Source organism: Podarcis gaigeae (assembly GCF_964106915.1).
Source record: "Podarcis gaigeae genome assembly, chromosome: 10".
NCBI classification, from domain to species: Eukaryota; Metazoa; Chordata; class Lepidosauria; order Squamata; family Lacertidae; genus Podarcis; species Podarcis gaigeae.
In genome coordinates, this window is record NC_139686.1 from 33,585,841 (window position 1) to 33,606,168 (window position 20,328).

Consider the following 20,328-nt stretch of genomic DNA (forward strand, 5'->3'; position numbering starts at 1 on the left):
CTTCAGTCTTGTAAGATTTGGTGAAATGGCAGCTGGTCTCTGGGGAACAAACAGGCTTTCCTCCTCAAGGCTTAAAGACCTCAAATCCAGCTTACTGCTGCCAGGTCAGATTTTGAGTGAAGAAGGGGAAAACATGCACACATACATTCAATATTATTGGGAGAACTCCAGGATGCCACAGCAAAGCCTCAAGATATGAAGAAGCAACCATCCCAGGAACACGCAGCCCTCTGCCTACTAGCCTGGAGTTGCCTAGAGTTTACCTTGAGTGAAGCTCTGGAATCCTTGACCACCATCCCTGCAGAGGAAGCTGGTGTAAAGAAATTTCTTAGAGATGCTGGAAATGGGACCATTGTTCAAGGCAACCTTTCAGGTACTCTGAAACGTCTTGTGTTTAAGTGTGTGTTTGTGTCCTCAGATCTTCAGCCAAAAGTCACATCTTGTGTGTCTAATACACTCAACTTGCTATCGAAAGGGTATTCTTCCTACCATCGCTCAAGGGGCTCATTACTAGGTCACTCATTACTTGCCCCTTGGCATCCCGGTTTAGCCACTCGCTCATATTAACTGCTACAAAAACCACAACGTTAACTCTTAAGCGTCACTGAGGATCAAAGCTATGGATTTTTTTCTCACAGACTCAATGCACACATATAAGTGGTATGAAGAATTTAACCTACTTTAGTGCATATAAATGTTGAGGGATGTGGTGGCAATTATTCTGTGCTAGTAAATGTAAAGTACAAGTGTGTCGTTTTGTAAGCATGGTGCAAATTCACTAGGAAGCACACTATGGCATCTTCAACTATCCTGTTGGAACAGGCAGAACTACCACATATGTTCTAGATGTTCTCTGAATCTCCTCTTTTTTGAGCAAAAATATTTCTTTTATACCATGCAAAAATCAGTGCATCATTACATCTTCTCCCCTCCTGGGGGGTGGGGATATTGGTAGTTTGATAAACTTTTCAGGAGGAGCAGAGCTGGTACCAAGGGGATAACATTATCTTAGGAGGAAAACTTAGGATTCGTTATTTCAGTTGTTTTCTCTGTAAGGCAATTGCAGGGAAAGGGGGCACTTGGTGGGGAATTGGTGAACAGGTCCCTCTCTCCCCCCTGCACTATACATACTATGTTTATTTATTTAAAAACTGTTTATTGAAGTGTTTTTGAAGGATTTTTAAAGATCAGCAAAGTATAATAGAATGGCATAACAAACTATAAAGGAGTAGGCACGAATATGTTGTCCCCATTAGAATGAAATCAACGCACAATGTAGAAACATGTCCAGTCCAAAATTGATGAGAGGTGTATATTTATATTGATGAATTGTTGTTAATGAATGCAATGAATGGAAACCATTACATGTTAAAGACATCTGATTTAGAGAAGCCATTGATCACATGGTCCTGGTACTTCACTTATGCCACTGAAGAACAGCCCAAAACCTTATTGAATTCTGCTGCCTCCAGTGTTATGAAGTATGTCTGGTTGAAAAGGCTTGTGATTGGGAGACAAATTATCTGTATTATTTTGTTAATATTGTATGCCTGAGTCCATCAGACTGCTCTACCACAAGCTTTGAGGTCCAAGTTTTCTCCAACTCCAAAGTGAGGGAAGTTTATGCTGTGAGCCTCCCTGGGATCTATGAGAATGGGGCAGTGAACAAATTTAATAAATAAACAAACAAACAAGCCTTAGAAGTAGCAGGTGCTTCTGGTGCACTAATTTTAATGTGGACTGAGATGAACTCTAGGCAAATTTACCTTCATGGCATATCTTTGCCAAATTTTCTTCTGGTCATCTTCAGAGATCTGGTTGTCTATGTCTCTTTCCCAAACTAACCATGGCCTCTCAGTAGAGACAAACAAGTAGCCTAGCAAAAGGATGTAAGTTTGAGAAACTAAGCATTTAGCCTTAGGTGAGCTGTTTACCAGCCAGCCAGTTCCATAGTTTTAGACTGCAATCCTACACACACTTACCTGGGAGCAAATTCTGTTGAACTTAGTGGGACTTACTTCTGAGTAGGCACAGAGAACTGTGTTGTCCCAGTTACACTGGATGCCAAATCCGTACTTACTGCTTAGTTTCCAGCCTGAAGGAATTTGCTAACCCTCTTATGAGCGCTGAACCATACTTACCCTCAAGAGGCAGCAAGTACAATAATGAAAAACCAGCATTTTCCTGGGAACACTTCAGACCTCACCATGTGCCCTGATTTCCTTCCCTTGCTTTAAAATGTGGTGTATGGAGAGAAGAGATGGAATGCACAAATGCAATACATCTGGTTTTGCTTGTCATAGTATGGACAGTTTGCACAGCTGTACAATACAAAACACCCACTTTTTTCAGGGAGTACCCTTCTTTCATACATACAGTTCAACATGAGAAGCACCAAGTTATAAGAGCCACTTTCCTTAGTCTGATTCAAAGACCTATCTAACCCAGCATAAAGTTTACCAGAGCAGCCAATCAGATACAGTGGTACCTCAAGTTACATACGCTTCAGGTTACATACACTTCAGGTTACAGACTCCGCTAACCCAGAAATAGTGCTTCAGGTTAAGAACTTTGCTTCAGGATGAGAACAGAAATCGTGCAGCAGCAGCGGTGCGGCGGCAGCAGGAGGCCCCATTAGCTAAAGTGGTGCTTCAGGTTAAGAACAGTTTCAGGTTAAGAACGGACCTCCGGAACGAATTAAGTACTTAACCCGAGGTACCACTGTACACAAGAGGGCAACAGCCCTCTCCCACTGTTGTTCCCCAGCTACCAGAATTCAAGGCACGCTGTCTCTGATCCTGGTGCTGGCATGTAGCCATCATGACTAGTGGTCACTGATAGCCTTATCCTCCATCAATTCACCCTCTTGTGATGCCATCACATTACAGCAGCTCCCATGCAGACAAAAGCTGCTGCTGCACAAGTCACTTTGCAGAACCTCATTTACAGACCTGAGCTGCCAATGCCATTGATTCATACAGATGTGTTCTTCAGATAACCCATATTTAGTTTCCCTGTGTCTGTTGCAGCTCAGTGCACAGCTCTCCTCCCTCCAAGCTATGGGTTTTATTATACCGAAGAAGGCTCTGGCAGCTCCCTGGGTTCAGTGGTCACATACTGGTGCAAAGAAGGCTATCAGCTTGTGGGCAAACGAAAACTGACCTGTTTGCTAGAAGGAAGCATCTTTTACTGGAGTCACCCCCCACCTCACTGTGAAGGTAAGCTACTGGTTAAACTTATTTCTGAATTGCTGGGCTTTGTATGAACAGAATATTGCGCTGTTCAAATGTGGATCAAGAAAGTATGCATCTTTTCAGATCAATCTCTCCTCAAAAATAAAGATTCTAAATGGAGAAACTAAGGAGTGAACTGGCAATATTCCAGGTGCCCTTCAGTTAATGCCATTTACAGTGACTCATAACAAGCATGCTTTGTTTTTGTCACCTTAGTGATCCCAAAGCCCCTGGACAAAGGTTTCCGGGTGGCAGTAATCGCCTCTCTCATCAGTGGAGTGATCATTATTACCATGTCAATCTCCTTCGCTGTTTGTTGTCTGCAAGACAGGATGTTGAGGGCAAAAGAACAAAGCAGTGACACCAGAAGAGGGTAAGTATTGACTAGATTCCGCCTGTAACCTCAGTCAGGCCCATTCACCACCATAATTAGGCCCTCACGTGAGAAATGACTCCACCACTAAGGCTGTTCGATGAGGAATGGCCAGATATCCAAGACTGAGCCAAACAAATTAAAGAAAGGAGTGCTGCATAGCCCTCAGTCTCCTTTCCATTCAGATTGGCAATGTTTTTATTAGAGCCCACTGAAAAATCTCTAGGCCGGTAATAGGTACAACTCTCTTATTAGACTTTATCAACCTATAGAGAGCGTGAATCGCCCATGTAGTTCCTGCCATCCTCTCCCTGACAACTGGTTGGGAAGTTGGGGTGCAACAACATATTGAGGGCCCCACATTGACTATTAGTGAGAGGGAGACATGTTTGTTTCTTAAGCATCTGCCTGTTCCACTGACTGCGCTGGGAAGATTATGTTTTCAGTGTGAAGTCTTTTAGCTCTGGAAACTGTGGCTATGGAAGTTGTATTCTGTCAGTAACTTTCCCCACGTGCATGCCAAGATCCTGTGAGAATATCGTACAGTGGTACCTCAGGTTAAGAACTTAATTCGTTCTGGAGGTCCTTATGAAACCTTAACCTGAGGTACCACTTTAGCTAATGGGGCCTCCAGCCACCGCTGCGCGATTTCTGTTCTCATCCTGAAGCAAAGTTCTTAACCTGAGGTACTATATCTGGGTTAGCGGAGACTGTAACCTGAAGCGTCTGTAATGCGAGGTACCACTGTACTTTGCCCCAAAGCAGCAAGATGTGAAGTAGCTATTCTTACACCACCCATTTTCCCCTCATCTGTGCCCTGCAGTCTCTCTAAGTAGGAAAACACAAATTTGTCAGGGGCAGGTGTGCGTACATATATATATATATTCTGATTGCTGACTTGGATATCTCTGGTTAGGTTCATTCATCCAACTCCTGATCCTCAATAGTTTATTAAAATTAACTCCCTTCCTCTCTCAAATGAGCAAAATTTGGCACAGATGGTTCTCTCCTTTCCGAATGACTGGGGCACCTCTTCCATATCTCCCCCATTAATTGTGCCCTTGCACCCTTTGATTGTTGCTTCTGAGGGAATCCACTGCTATCCCGTTCCGTTGGCATGTGCCCATAAGAAAGCTCTCCATACTTAAATTGGGTAAGCATTATGTGTATGTACATGTAATGGCATGGCATGGCAGGAATGCATGGGAACATTAGGAAAGATGGTGGCTGAAACTTGGCAGCTACAGGAGCTCAGGAAAGGGAGAAAGTCTGGGGATCAGATTGGCTTGTTGGGTTATTTGAAAAACAGTCCATTCGGCAAAAATAATATTTGTGGCAGGGAGTCGCAAGGGTGGTGGCTGATGAATTCAGCAGCCAACTAGCAGGTGTTTCCAGAGCCAAGCCCTCACTTACATTTTGAGGTCCAGCTTCATGAGCTATTTTACCACTCCAGTGATTCAAAGCAGTTTGATCAGTTGCAAGGGCCCCACATCCCCTCCTACACTTTTTCCAGACTTGGGGAGAGGAAGGGGCAGGGCTGGGCCCTCATCCAAGAACACGTATCTTTGGGTTTTGGGTAGACTGTGAAAAGCAAGTTCCCTTTCTGCAACCAACGAGGCTGGATCCAGTGCAATAGGCTTTCGGCAGGACATTTATTTAAGCATTTGTCCTGCGTATTATGGTGTGTATAGAATGAAGCTCCCTCTGGTGATGGAGAAATGGAGCCCAGTTTTAAAATGAGTCTCTACAATCTACATGTTTGCTCTTCTCAATCCCTTGCAAGATTTGCCATATGGATTAGGAGTATTAGAGCAGCACCACACTGCTCTTGGCTTCCTATCCCACCTTTATGGGCATAATAAATCCCACTAAGTACAATAGGACTTCCTTCTGAGAAAATATACATAGTCCTTGATGGTTATATGTTCCCTATGAGACAGCTATATAAATGTACAACCATCAAAATATATCATTCAAGTGCTTACCCTTTTCCCGAATACTATGCATGTATGCTCTAATAGACTCAGTCACTGTGCCAATATAACACCTCTGGTTCCTCCCTGTAGTTTGTTTGTAGTACTCACAGAGAAGGGTCTCATATTAACCAAACCCATCACATCTCTGGTAGAATGAGGTATTTGCAAAGGATATATATACAGAGAGAGAGTGTGTGTCATGGCAAGAATGTTGTGCTCTATTTTCTGTCATGGATGCTTTAGCTGAGAATCCTGTATTCCAGGGGGTTGTACTAAATGACCCTTGAGGTCCCTTCCAACTCCACAATTCTATGATTCTATGATTTCAGCAGCCTTAAAACACTAAGGGCAGTTGGTCAAATATATTTTTTTCTGCACTAGCACAAGATTCCCCGTTCTCCTTCCTCTGCACACACTCTGGAATCAGTGGTGGAGCTTCATATTCTGGCACGGGGGGGGGGGCATGGAGAGCAGGCGGGGGCATGGCTGGCGCGCATCCCAGGGGCGTGGCGCACATCCTGGGGGTGTGGTGCCCCATCTGTGGGGGCATGGTGCCCAGTGGGAGGGGAGCAGCAATGGCACCCCACCGGGATTGCGCTACCGGGGGTGTGACGCTCCCCCCGCATCCCTCTTCCTCCGCCAGTGTATGCACTGTCCTCAAATTTTCTCCAGGGGGGTTGGGGGGGGGGAGCTGTTCTTCCTTTGTGCAAGGAGAAAACTTTGCACTGGGGGAATGTTCACTTTAGTGCTGTATTGAATATGACCGTAAGCCTGGGAGAATTCTAGATTCTGTTGTAGTTCCATTGCTACTCTCAATCACTTTTTCTCTTGCATTGCAAAGTGTTACACCGTGAGAGGGGTGCATTTTATCGTATATTTCTCCTGCATCAAACTTCTTCTGAGTTACTGAGCAAATTACTAAGCTAGTGCTGCCATCTGCAGGCCAAGGGGTCAAATCTAAAACCTTCTCTAATTTGAAGATGGGTTAGCAGGAGCTGATGGGAAATGTGGTCCAAAACAGCAGGTAGGCCCTAGGCAGGTGAAGACAGGGCCAGGTGGTAGACAAATCGGCTTTATGCTGTTGTTTCCTGTACCACAAGAGGAGTAAACCAAAAGCCACACACTCCAAACTATAATCCCCACATTGAGAGTATGAAAGTCACCCCCCCATACATACGTGAATGCAGAATGACTAAACATCAGGAAGAGCTTTCTGACAGTAAGAGCTGTTTAACAGTGAAACAGACTCCCTCAGAATACGGTGGACTCACTTTCATTGGAGGTTTTAAGCAGAGGTTGGATGGCCATCTGTCAGGGATGCATTAGTTGAGATTCCTGCATTGCAGAGGGTTGGGTTTGATGACTCTTGGAATCCCTTCCAACTCTACGATTCTATGACAGAAACGGTGTAAAAGTGAAGGACTGGAATATGCTGTTGCCTAAGCACACAGCGTCAACTACTTGCTGTCAGACATGGTATAGATTTAAAGACTGCTTTTGTGTTTTTACTACATTTCATAATTTGGGGGTCTCCAAATACTTTCTCATTCACTGACAGAACTCATAGCAAGGCCTGATGGAAGCCATTTCCCACCTAAAGGGAAAATGTGGGGGTGTTTGTTTGTTTGTTTGTTTAACAACTCTGTTGTTTACACCCACCAATCTGTCACTTCTTTCTAATTAATTGTAATTTTTTGGCATCTGCATTGCCTCTCGGTGCATCCAACATGGCGGCGAAGGTAGTTTCCGAGTAATTTCGCTTACCCTTATCAGAGTTTTTAAGTGGTTTTAAGCGGTTTTTATCCTCCCTTGTTTTTATCCGTGAGTTTTAATGATCTGCTGGCTGTGCTGGCTGTCTTTTAGTATCTTTTAGTACCCCGCTGCTTGTGTTATCTTTGTTTTCTTTTTATCTGGGTTGCTCTGACGCCGGACTTGCCGCCATGGTTGCCGCCGCCTCCCTAACTGGGAGAGATAAGTGAAAGGTTCTCCTGGGCATAAATCCTCTGCCCTGTCGTCCAGCTCTTTCCTTTAGCTTTTAGTTTATTGCATACTACGAAGTGAATTTTGCCCGACCGCTGGAACTGAGCTGTCTCAAAAATCCTAGGAACAAGGAAGAGGGGAAGGAAGAGGCTTGAATTAACTGCCTTACTGTGAGTAATTTTATGGCACCACTCTCCTGGAAGTGGTAGTATTCTTGTGAGGAAGACTAAAGGATTTAAGGAGCTCCCCAGCACAGTGCCCACGACGGTTCTCCTGCAAAATTGACTTATGGGTCATGGAAAACGTCCAAGAGACTCTGACGAGGCATTATCCTCTCCGAGGCCTAAGCAATTAAGAAAGGGTTCACCTAAAGGAGGGAGAGGCCCCGAGGAATGTACCTACTCAATAGCAACTCAAAATCGTTTCGATCCTCTAACTGCCCTTGAAACAACATCAGAAGATGAGGCCCCTGAGACGTTACAAATTGGAAACGCTAATGGTAACACAAATGGGGATGGTCCCTATCCGAAGGAGGAGTTGGTAGCCGAATCGGACTGCACAGGATGCGAGCAACTCCATCTAATAATTAGAACTCTAAACTGTATATTTAAGAGAATTGACGGTCTATCCTCTCAGCTGCATAGCCTTCAGCAAAAACTGGATGACCAGCCGGCACAGACAGCCCAAGATGGGGCAGTAGATGTTCCATTGCGCCGGCAGAAAGCTCCACCAAACACTGATTGTATGAAGAACTGCAAATACAATCTCAACCCCGCACTGAATCGCCAATCCCTGATTCTACATCCAAGGAAGATTTCCCTAACCTTCCGGGAAAGGGACCTAAGTTGGACAACGCTACATGGGTCTAAAGAGCACCTCAGATGGCTTCTAAAACTCGAGACATCACAAATAGATCTTTGTGCTGTGCTTCCCTTAGTCCGCCAGAACAGATATCAGAGAATAATGCTGGCTTTCCGCTCTGCAAAAATCCCCTCTCTTCTTATTCAGCAAAAAGTGTTTTTGAATAGTCTTGGCATTCTTCCAACGAGAGTTTTCATGGACTCCATAATTAGACCCCTCCTATCGGAGAGATTAATCAAGGAGACGATACAATCTTCCCATCCTGAACCACAAAAGAGGGCTGAGCTGTACACCTCATGTCAGGGCCAGTCCCATAGTACCCCCACTCCTACAACTAAACACTATGATTGTGCCAGTAACTCTTTGACACCCCAGGAGGAAAGAGAGCTTATCGCCTCCTTTGGAGAGTTACCAGCGAGGGAACAACAAGAAATTATAAATAGGCTGGACTCACTTAAACTTCAGCTCCTAAGTATCGCCTGCAACGGAGTTACTATGAATAATACCCACTCTAACTTAGCGGTGCCATGCCCCATGGAGGTGGAAACAACAATCCCCCAATATCCAGCATATAAGGTGCCATCGGCATTGGAGGGGAAGGTCTCACTGCTGGAGGCAGACTCTTCTCCCCCCCTTCACACTGGGAACTCATCCCTGTTTTAATAGACTTATCTGTTCCCTCTGAGATTAACCGATCAAAGAATGAATCTCAGGATAACACTCCCCTGGATAAATTGTCACCCCTGCACCCCTCCATGCCAGACTTGGAATCAACATACATCGAAGACCATCCACGACCTGAGACGGTAGTGGCCACTCCAAGTCAGGCTTCTCCACCAAAAATCCAAAAATTACGTGAGGAAGACACTATAGTGTCGAGAGTCAACACAGAGTGGACTGAAGACCCAGCAGGACATATAAATCAAATGATCACAAGTGCTTCAGTTAGATCCCCAAAGAGGACGGCTCCAGCGGACTTGGCAGGAGCCTCTTCAGAGCCTAGTTGGGCCCGACAGCTAAAATTGCCAAATATTATCTCTACTCACCAGGATGCTAACTCTTTTCTGCCCCCCCAAAAGTCTGGCCCTTGCGACTTGATCGTGCCACAACCGGCTCGCACCAGAGCAAAAGACCCACCACAACCGGCGCGCACCAGAGCAAAAGACTCACCACACCAGGACGTCAACCCTCAGCAAAGGAAAATAACGGACTTCTTTAAGGGAGCGTCCTTGCTGCATAAGAGCTTCCCACAAGAATTTAAATGACGGTTAGCCGGACAACCCAAAAAACCACCAATATCGATCCTCTGTTGGAACATCGCTGGCTGGCGTAGGAAAAAATGTGACCCAGAATTCCAGTCGTACATCAATTCGTTTCATATCATTCTATTGCAAGAAACTTGGGAGGAGGGTGAAATTGTTATAAACGGATTCGACCTTCTATCTCTTCCAGCTTGCCCCTCCCAGAAAGGAGGACGGCCGAAAGGTGGTCTAGTAATTGGTATCTCACTGAAGCTGCATTTCAAATTTTCATTAGTTTTGACTGCTCCCCCCTATGTTTTATCCGGGTTGATGTCGGGGGGGGGGAAGTATCACTGCTAATCTCCAATGTCTACCTCCCGCCAGGGGGTTCGTCCCTTGAACTGCATGATAGATGGGAAATATTAGAAGATCATTTAGTATCATGCCGAGTTAAATATTCCAATAGCCAATCCTTAATTGGGGGTGACTTTAACGCACGCATAGCAGCAAATTGGGTCGATTTAACTAAAGCTAAATGGTGGTCTGCTCCATGCCTCGACAATTATGATTTGAGTCACGCCGTGAGGAGAACCTCAAAAGACTCTAAAGTAAACGAGGCGGGTGTACTTCTTTACCAAATGGCTATTCGCTTAAACCTAGTACCCCTGAATGGTTGCTGCCCTCCCGATATACCGGGGGAGTATACCCACCTAGGCATAAAATCAAACAGTGTACTAGATTACCTTTTAGCCTCGAGTGATCTGATGCCGAAAGCTCTCTCTTTTAAGATTGACAATATTCAGTTCAGTGACCACCTTCCACTTGCTGCTATGTTTGACCTAGACTGGCACGGGGACGAGTACAGTCATCCAACTCAATTAGACACTAACACAGAAAACCCAGTAGAGGGCATTAATACGGCATTACGAGTGAAGGGTATAAAGTGGTCTGTAACGCAGGCTCAAAAATATTCTCAATTTTTTCAGCAGGAGATCATACAAACCTATTCAGTCCTTGACATAACCTCATATGAACACGATCAAACTATTAATCTATTTGCCAATCTGTTGAATGACCTCACGTCATTCTTTACTGTCCCAACCCACCAGGTAAATCGGGCCCACTCCAAGACAGGTGCACTGTGGTTTAACCGTAATTGCAAAGAAGCCAAACAACATCTTTGTGCTATTTATAATGATTACAAATCCTCAGGGGCGACTATGCTTCCCAAGGAGTACTATCAGGCAAAATCAGCTTACAAATATGTGCAAAAAAAGGCCAAACAGGAATGGCAACTGAACCGCTGGCATGCACTTATAGCTGCCTCAAATACCCGTAATTCCCGAAAATTCTGGCTGTTGGTTAACAGAAAATCTAAAAGTTACCCACTAACCGTTATTCCTGCCCCAGTTTGGGAATCATTTCTAAGGAACTATTTTGCCTTACCAGACCTTAATATTAATAAAATCGATGGATTCTATGAGCAGCTCCCTCTTTGGCCACCCACTGACCCAGAAGAAATCCACGGACTCATTTCCAATCTCAAAGTTGGAAAAGCCCCCGGTCCCGACCTAGTCCCGGCGGAAGCTATAAAACTTCATGCACACTGGTGGGCAAAGGTCCTGGCTGTTACTTTTGATGCCGTAAACAACAGTGGGAAGGTTCCAAGAATATGGAAGGATGCGATTATTATTCCAATTCATAAAAAGGGCTCGACAGATGACCCGGGAAATTACAGGAATATCAGTTTATTGTCAGTAATTGGGAAAATATATGCACGGTTCTTGTTAACTAAGCTTACTAAGTGGGCCGAAGAGAACAACCTGATTGGGCCTGAACAGGCTGGTTTTAGACCGAATCAGTCTGCGGTTGATCATGTCTTAGTTTTATACCACCTTGCCCGGAAATATTCCGCCCCAAATAGAGGCCAACTTTGTGCAGCCTTTATTGATTTAAAGGCCGCTTTTGACAGCGTCCCCAGGGGATTACTTTGGGGAAAATTAGCACGATGGGGAATAGACAAAAGACTTTTGTGGCTAATAACTAAATTGCATGACGGATCAGCCGCAAGGGTGAGAATCACTCCGGCCGGCGACCTCTCAAATTCAGTAACCATCAATAGAGGTGTCCGTCAAGGATGTATCCTTGCTCCGACCCTTTTTAATCTATTTATAAGTGATATGAGGGCGCCTCTAATAGATTCTCAAGAAACAATCCATGCCCCCCGCCTTGCCCAATATCGTTGCCCCCTTCTACTCTACGCAGACGACGCAGTGATCCTATCTTTCTCAAGAGTAGGCCTTAGGAGGGCACTGAAAATTTTTGATGCTTACTGCAAATCAAATTTTCTTACAATTAATCATGCCAAGTCCAAAGTTCTAATTTTCACCAAGAGTCGAAAAACCTATAATTGGAGAATAGATGGAAAAGCCATTGACCAAGTCTTTAAATTTCAGTACTTGGGAGTCCTTCTCCAACACAGCATGGGCTGGAAGGTCCATCTGGCATATGTATTGAATAGAGCTAAAGCCCTTTCCTTTGCACTACTGCGTTTTTTCTTTTCAGATGGGGCTTTCCATATTCCATCAGTGTTAAAAGTTTTCAGGGCAAAGGTGATTGCAACAATAGCATATGCAATTCCAATATGGGGGTCCTTTGTTAATCTAACCCAATTGGAGGTAATCCAAAACCAGCTGCTAAGAAGGTTGCTAAAATTACCCAGGTGTGTAGGCAATACTGCTATACGTCTCGAACTAAATGTTACATCTCTAGAAACCACATTATGGAAATGCATCCTCTGTTACTGGTTGGCATTATGGCATAAACTTCCAAATCTCCACTTGATACAGTGTCTCTGGAGAGACGACTTCCCTAGCCCTTGGGCAAAAATAATACATGGGAAACTTGTGTCCTTAGGACTATCTCCATCTGAACTACTAAAATTGGACTTAATTTCTGCCAAGAGAATTATAACTCACAAATTAGAGGAGATGGATTTACAATTTAATATTGCGACAGGTGGTGGCACCTGTTCGCCGATAAACCTTGGCTTAACACCACCAACGAAGCTTCCATCTTATTTAACTACCTTATCTGTGGTGATGCACAGGTACGCCTTTATAAAGGCTAGATTCAACGTTTTCCCATCAAATGTGTTGGGTAACAGACTCTCCAATGGACAGATCTCACTCCTCTGTGACTGTAAAAGTGGATCTACAGAATCGTTATATCATATAATCTTCTGTTGTCCTATACATTCGGCTTCACGGTCCAAGTTTCTGGCCCCATATTTATCGAGAATAGCTGACAGACCTCAGGAGGCCCAAATAATATACTTATTAAACGACGAAGACTCAAGTAGATCCCTTGCAGTCGCTAGATACCTGATAAATGTCTTATTTCATAAGAGGAGAAATGGATCACTGTATGACTCTGACAGCTTAGCCAAACTTAAGAACCATCAATAAGTGCCAGAACTAAGACGCATACCCCCCAAAATCTGAGGGATTTGAATTGCGGTTGACATAGAGGGAGCTTATTGTGTATAGTTTACTAAATTGAAGTAAAATTGGTTTTATAGGGGTGTTTTAACTTGGAACTGTTTAAATTGTATTGTTTATGTTTATTTTGATGTATTGTTTTTAGATATGGGCCAATGGCCGTAATAAACCAATCAATCAATCAATCAATTGGCATCTGCATTGTAGTTTTGCATTTGCCTGCGTGTGTTCAAATTCTACGGGGCAGAAAAATCTTACTCGTCATTTTGTGAAAGCAAACGCTAAAGTAGTATTGAAAAAGGGAACCCAGGGACCTTCTTCTGCAGCACACGTTGCCATATTGTTAAAACAGCGCAAGCTTCCTCTGGTTTAGTAGAAGCGATAAAGATATACCTCATAACCCAAACAGACTTTTCTCTTTCAGGTGTACCACTGAGGGAAGGTATCCATTTGGGGGGGGGAGGGGGACCGGACTAGCAGGATTTTCCAAACAAAACTCCACTTTGAAAGAACCAATTAAATGTCCCACCACAAAAACCCCTCTTAGGAGCTTAATGCTGTTAAATAGACTCTGAAGCCTGATTACATTATAGCAAAGGGAAGGAAACCCTTTGTTTTCATTTATTCACTCTTCTCTTTTAACAAGAAGAACATTTCAGTGATGGTATTGATATCCAACTGAAGGAAAGGGCTAGAATCTGCAGGACAGGCACCTGAAAGACAGGATGCTGGACTACACAGGCCACTGGCCTGATCCAGTAACCTCTCCTGTCCTGAAATATATGTTGCCATTGTAAATGTAGTGAATACCTTGATAAACTAGGACAAATGTAGCACATTTTCTCATATTCCAGGCAACGACCGAGAAGGAAATTCAAAGTTGGGAGAGGAAACTCAGCTAAACAGGAGATGGGGAAAAGCAGGACTCGCTTTGGGAAAATGAAGCAGAATCGCAGGCTTCAATATCGCACCTCTGCCCTCTACAGTTGTGCATACCCTGGGGCTCTGGCAGGATGCAGTAACCAAGGATTCCAAAGGTATTCCATGCCTCTACCCTGCAGTCAATTCTTCCCCTTAGGATGGCCGTGGGCTCCACTTACAGAGCACAGCGGTCTATTTGGAGGGCTGGCAGTGAACCATCTGATGGGCTGTCTGGTCTCAACCTGGTTTAAGAATGAAGAACCATAGGAAGGAAGAACAGGAGCCAGCCCCTACACAGCAGTGCGCAAACAGGTCGCCTAGCCAGGCTTTCCTAGTATGGTGAGCTGGAGTGTGCGTGTGCATGCACACATGGACATTTTGTGCAAACATTGGCTGACTTTTGTGGGAGTGCATTTCATTTTAGTGGGGGGTGGGATGTAATATACAAGTGTTTACCCTATCTTGCCTAGAAGCTTACACTGCATTAGTGAAACTGCTCTGCATGTTGAAAGCTACTATCACCAATTAATGCTGTACTCACTCCCCTTCCTTTATCCACCACAAAGCATTACAATCCTAATAGAGTCCCTCTTAGATCTACTAAGGACTCCTTCACTCAGCCCAGGCCTGTCTCTACTGTATTTTCTCAAGTAGACAAGTTTAAACTATCTGACCTGCTGAAGTTTTTCAAACCTTGTCTTGTATTACCATATTGATGTAGAAAAGAAGTGCCAATTAAAATTTCAGAAAACAATCTTCGGCAGTTGTTCATTCTAGAGACTGACCATGAAGGAATCAAGTGATAGGATTATCAGGGGGTTGGACTCGATGGCCCTTGTGGTCTCTTCCAACTCTATGATTCTATGATTCTATTATTCTATCTTGAAAGTAGGTGTTCTTCCTAGTCTTTGTCCAATATTTAAGATCCTTCCATAGGAGATATCAATGAGAATATTATTACTTTAATTCTATTCCAAATTATCAGAAGCAAGTTATGCCTTTGACTTTCTTTTCTCCAGACCATGGTTGGTATAACTCAAAGAAAATTCTTCTTCCATCTAAATCCAAGTGACTGTTCTTGCCTTATCCAAGAAATCATTGCTTAAAAGGATGGGTTGTTTGGTAACTAGTCCACAGCTGGAGCACTGCTAGCTGAGACAACTCTTTAATGTTTGACATAATTCAGTGCATGCTAAACTGTAACCAGATTTGTTAAACATTTCAGGGTTGTTTAAAAAAAGAGAGAGAGAAATATTTCCTTGCATATAGACACAGAAAGACAGATAGACAAGTTCTGTCTCAGTCTTGCCCAGAAGATGAAGAGGAGCATATTGGCTTAAACCTTCTATGACTGCTGAGGGCTCTTCAGTTATCATAACCCTCAAATTATATTGCAGAAGGCTACTTTTCTTGTAATTTCACCTATTCACTGTTCAGCTGTATTGCGAGGGACCTATTATACAGAAGGGTGCTCTCAGGAGGATTTGAGAGTCCCTGCCACAATAGCCAGGAAATCTTATGGGAACAGTGTTGATCCCTGTTTACCCACAGCACACAGACCAACAATATCAACAAATGGGGCACAGCTAAAAATATATAAAATCAGTTAAATCATGCCAAGCTCCCAATACTAAAAGCACTTCTTATTTTGAGCTACATAGCTGGAAAAGCAGCTATCTAGGATATGGCATGGCTTGATCCTCTTCTCTGTATGGCTTAACCAAGGTTTTGAATATGTAGGAGGGATTCACCAGATGAGAGTAAGGGGATCCTTCCAGATGTTGTAGGACTCCAACTCCCACCAGCCGCAGCTGGTACAGCCAAGGGTGAGGGATGATGAAAGGTGAAGTCCAACATCTGGAGGACTAAATCACAGTGCTGAGAACACCAAGCTGGCAGGTTCGATTCTCATATGGGACAGATGCATATTCCTGCATTGCAGGACTAGATGATCCGCAGGGTCCTTTCCAACTCAACAATTCTATGATCCACACAGCAGGTGATTCAAATGTCCTTCTAAGCAGCAAATGACACTTTCACAGACTGGAGAGAGTGAAATTCATGTCACAAAAGCATGATCATTATTTTCCAGTGGCCCTTTAGTCTTAGAACATTTTGTTCAGAGTGATTTTGATTACTGCCCAACACCTCTCACCATCTCTTTTACTGTGTTCCATTTCTAATAGGAGCCAGGAGAATCTGCAGAAATGGGCACCGCAAAGCTTATGCTCCGAAATCCACATCTTCCCGCAGGTTGTTCTGAAGCCAGGAACTGCCCCATCTGCCTCGATGTTTGTTCATTTGCTTCAGAAACCAGGAGACGCCCCCTTGAATGTGAAACCTTGCCATCGCAATCTCCCCCAAGCCTTGCCTTCTGTTTATTACAGAAGATCTGAAGGACTGAACCCTTTGAATAAGACAGCACTTTGGAATCCGAGATAAATCGCTTTGTAATGAACCAACAGCAATGCACTCATGGAAGTCTGTGGGAACTGACTTCTTGCTCTTTTATGGCATACATAGCCCATTTATGAAACCTGTCATTATAGGTCAGTTTATGTAAAACACAATAGAGAAAATATGTATAATCTGAAGCATGCAACCCTATGATATAGGCTGCTTGTTCAAAATTGAAACATACTACTGAAAATGTACCATCTATTTGGGTAACAGTGGGAGCTCTAAAAAGGAAAATGAGTTTTAACATTTATTTTATTTCAAGGCATAGGTTCATAGTACTATTACTTAGTAAAGTGTTTCTTCTGTAGCCAGGTGGACAACTTGACAGAATAAAGCCACAACCTTTTATGTCATCTCTAGTCTTATTCACTGAGGAAGTAGGAAACAGATCGAATGTTATTTCTCCACAGAATACATGACTAGATCTACAGAATTCCTATACAAAGTGATTTATTGAGAAGTAATACCACGGGGCAGTATGCAACTAAATACTTCTCCTAGTGCAAGCACGTCTGACTGGGCAATGGAAGTTCATCTTCTCCTTCCCCTGTGTACCCCCTAAATATGTACAGTGGTACCTTGGAAGTCAAATGGAATCTGTTCCGGAACTCCGTTTGGAAAACATTGGCTCCTGCAGCCAATTGGAAGCTGCGTCGGACGTTCGGGTTTCAAAGAACGTTCACAAACCGGAAGACTCACTTCCAGGTTTGTGACATTCAGGAGCCCAAACAGTGAACTCGCAAGGCATTTGGGATCCAAGGTACAACTGTACTGGAGACCGGATTTATGGGGTCTATAGCTGCCCTGTTTAACTTGATACCACTCCATGGTTTAGTAAAACAGGTGACTGCAAGCCATATGACAAATACAAGATGTGTCTAAGTTCAGATTTGTGACCAGCAACAGGTTAAGTGGTATTATTACGCCTCAGTTGCTAGTTTCTCTTGATATCTGGCTTCTCATAGTCACTTACATTATGCTGGGATTATGTTGTCTCACCAGAGGCATACAAGTGAGGCCACTCCTAGGGATCCTGACAACATTGCTGCAGATATGCATCAGCATCTGGGCTGCCCCACAGAATTGTCACCACCAAGGGAACTCTGAGACTGATTAGTACTTTATCTTCTGCCTTCCTCCTCCCAAAAATGAATGTAAAAACTGGGGCTCAAGGGTGCTACAAGGGAACTGCACATACCAAAATGCTGCCAAACCTTGTAATTCCATACTCCCATAAAATGGGACATGTCATTGATTTCCTCTCCCCACCCTCAGCAAAACAACATAACTAGCCAAGTAAACCATAAAAAGAAACCAGGGAGGGGTGTCTACAAATTTGCACAAAAACAGATAGCTGTGTTGGTCTATTGGAGGCCTGAAGTGCAGTAAGGAGCGTGTCTTTCTAATCTCAGTAGGGAGAGGCTGCCAAAGGCTTTCACTGACAACGCTCAATGTTTGCTGTGTTGTGCTTACTGGGGCTAAATGGAGTTTTAGTTCAGCAACATTAGGAGGGCCAAAAGTATCCCACTCCTGAACTAGAGATCACTTAAAACCAGAGATGGTAATAATGGTAACGTATTTATATTCAAGATGATGGATCTGACAGGGTACATTTGCTACAGTTAGAAAAATTGCATTTGAGACACACAGTCCAAGACATCCCTATTGCTGGCGAATACAGCACCTCACTAGCGGCAAGCTCAGAGCAAGTTTAAACACAGAGAGAATCCAGGCGTGTGTAGAGCCTTCCTTTCACACACTTCAACTGGCAGGGGAGAAGGCGATTTTCAACAGCAACTTGGAACTTATCTACATTTGCAGAATGCAAGCTATATACAACACATGAAGCAACCTTTTGTGAGGAGTCACATCTACACAAAGTGACTAAGCATTTGCCTTAGGGAGCAAAAATTATCTAGGATGCAACTGAATAGGTCCCTGCATGTCAACCCTTTCAGACACAGAATTTGAAATTCTGAAATTCACATTATATTAATGCAATAGAATGTTTATCATTTATGTTAACGCATTTTACTTGGTTACTTTTTAATCTCGGGACCCAGAAAACAACTCGTACCAAACCATGCATTGCGAGCAACAAGTGGAATTGTAGGACTTGGTTAAATACCTATATTTTCCAGAGTGATGTAGAATCCATTCATCATCTACTGAATGTACCACCATCTTTCTATAATTGTTAGGAAGAGAATGTAAACTGAACAGGAGAACTAAAACAGGTGTCATCCATTCCTTTCAAATCTATATATAGATATGCATCAAAGTCGGAGGAGAAGATGTACATCCTAAATTTATGCATAAAGCAATAAACAAAAGCAGGGGCCCAAAAATAATAATTCTGGTAATACCAAGCAAGTCAATTGGTGTGTAAATCAACTGCAGCTAAACAAACATGGAAGTTGTTATACACAGTATGTATCAAATGCTTATGCATTCATTATGCAAGGATTATTTTATATAAACTCGGTTTTCTATTAAATTCTGTTGTCAGTGCTAGTTCATTAGTAAGCTAAGATTACATGGCTTTTTCTAAGCATCTTCAATGGCTCTATGGCTGCAAGCACAAGTGACCATACTGGATAAAATGTTTTGGAATTCATGTAAAGAAAACTTGCTTTGAATATCCAGTATATTTGCTAATTTTATAGATAGTAGCTTATATCAAAGCTTGAATAGGAAAGACTGTATGTGCACATTCACACACACACAAATTTTAAGTGCCCAAATGCTTCACACATTCTCAGTAGTCTTTACAACAGGCTGAGAACTTTGAGAATTATCCCCATTATAGAAGATGGAATCAGATGCGAATGCCTAACAGCTTGTTTTAAGTCCACACAAAGTGTTTCGTGGCTGAAAATCTGATCTGAACCAGACTTTCTTTAACTTGTGGCCTGTGCTATTCAACACTGTACATGCACAGAGATAGAATACTGCATTCATGAAAAATGTTCATAAAAATGAATGTCATTACAAAAGTTAGACCTATAAATTGTGTAGACCAAATTAAAAATGTAAACAACAGAAATGCCTGGGTTTTAAATGTTAACTTTTCCCAAAAAGGCACACAATATGCAAATCTTATTTGCACACGGTGAGTACATACCAACTTTAAACTTTGCCATAGAGGTGGATGATGGTGGGATGTCCTATAGAGCTCTAACTATGCTCTATGGGGCATGCCATCCTGATATAAAACAATATATTCCTCATAACAGAAAGGCTGGGCTTACTCCAAGGTAAGATTTCAGTCTTTAGTGAGAGTTAAGTGGGTGCCTAAATGCAAGATGTATATTTTTATGTAGGATTATCAGACACATATGCAATCTCACTTTAGAATCTATGGATTAAAACAATACATAAAACTGCTTCACTCTTGCTTTCTCCTGGGGTGAAACTGGAAGCATAAAACATGGTTTATTTGGCCTTGAAACAAGCTATATAGATTCCTTGTGCTGCCTTCAAGTCCTTCCCCTTCCAGCCTGCTTTCTGGGTCTGGAGAGAACCCTTTAAACAGAATTTCCTGGTTTGGAAGTTGTGGTTTAAGCAGCCTACATTATCAGACCAGGATTATGTCTGAACCAGGCTGCTGTGATGGAAGGCATTATTTTATTGTTTACAGCACAAAGGGCACACTGATTTTCTGAGCTCAAATAACGAGAAATTGAACTTTCTCCTGAATATATTAACCCTATTTCTCAGTGTATTTTAAATGCATATGTGCAGTTCCATGTAATAATCAACAGTCAGCAGTGTGTGAAAAGT

At 43.1% G+C, this 20,328-nt stretch overlaps 1 protein-coding gene across 2 annotated transcripts; it reads left to right on the forward strand.

Moving 5' to 3' along the window:
* On the forward strand, positions 1–16,898 carry LOC310825337 (sushi domain-containing protein 3-like). Of its 2 annotated transcripts, XM_083698766.1 has the most exons (5): positions 1–373; positions 3,030–3,218; positions 3,450–3,606; positions 14,019–14,201; positions 16,272–16,898. In XM_083698766.1, the coding sequence occupies exons 1-5, from the start codon at positions 196–198 to the stop codon at positions 16,525–16,527; spliced, it is 963 nt and encodes a 320-aa protein (XP_083554892.1). In that variant the 5' UTR covers positions 1–195; the 3' UTR covers positions 16,528–16,898. The 2 variants fall into 2 exon arrangements, with proteins under 2 accessions (XP_083554892.1, XP_083554893.1); XM_083698767.1 differs by lacking the exon at positions 14,019–14,201.
* The last annotated feature ends 3,430 nt before the right edge of the window (positions 16,899–20,328 follow it).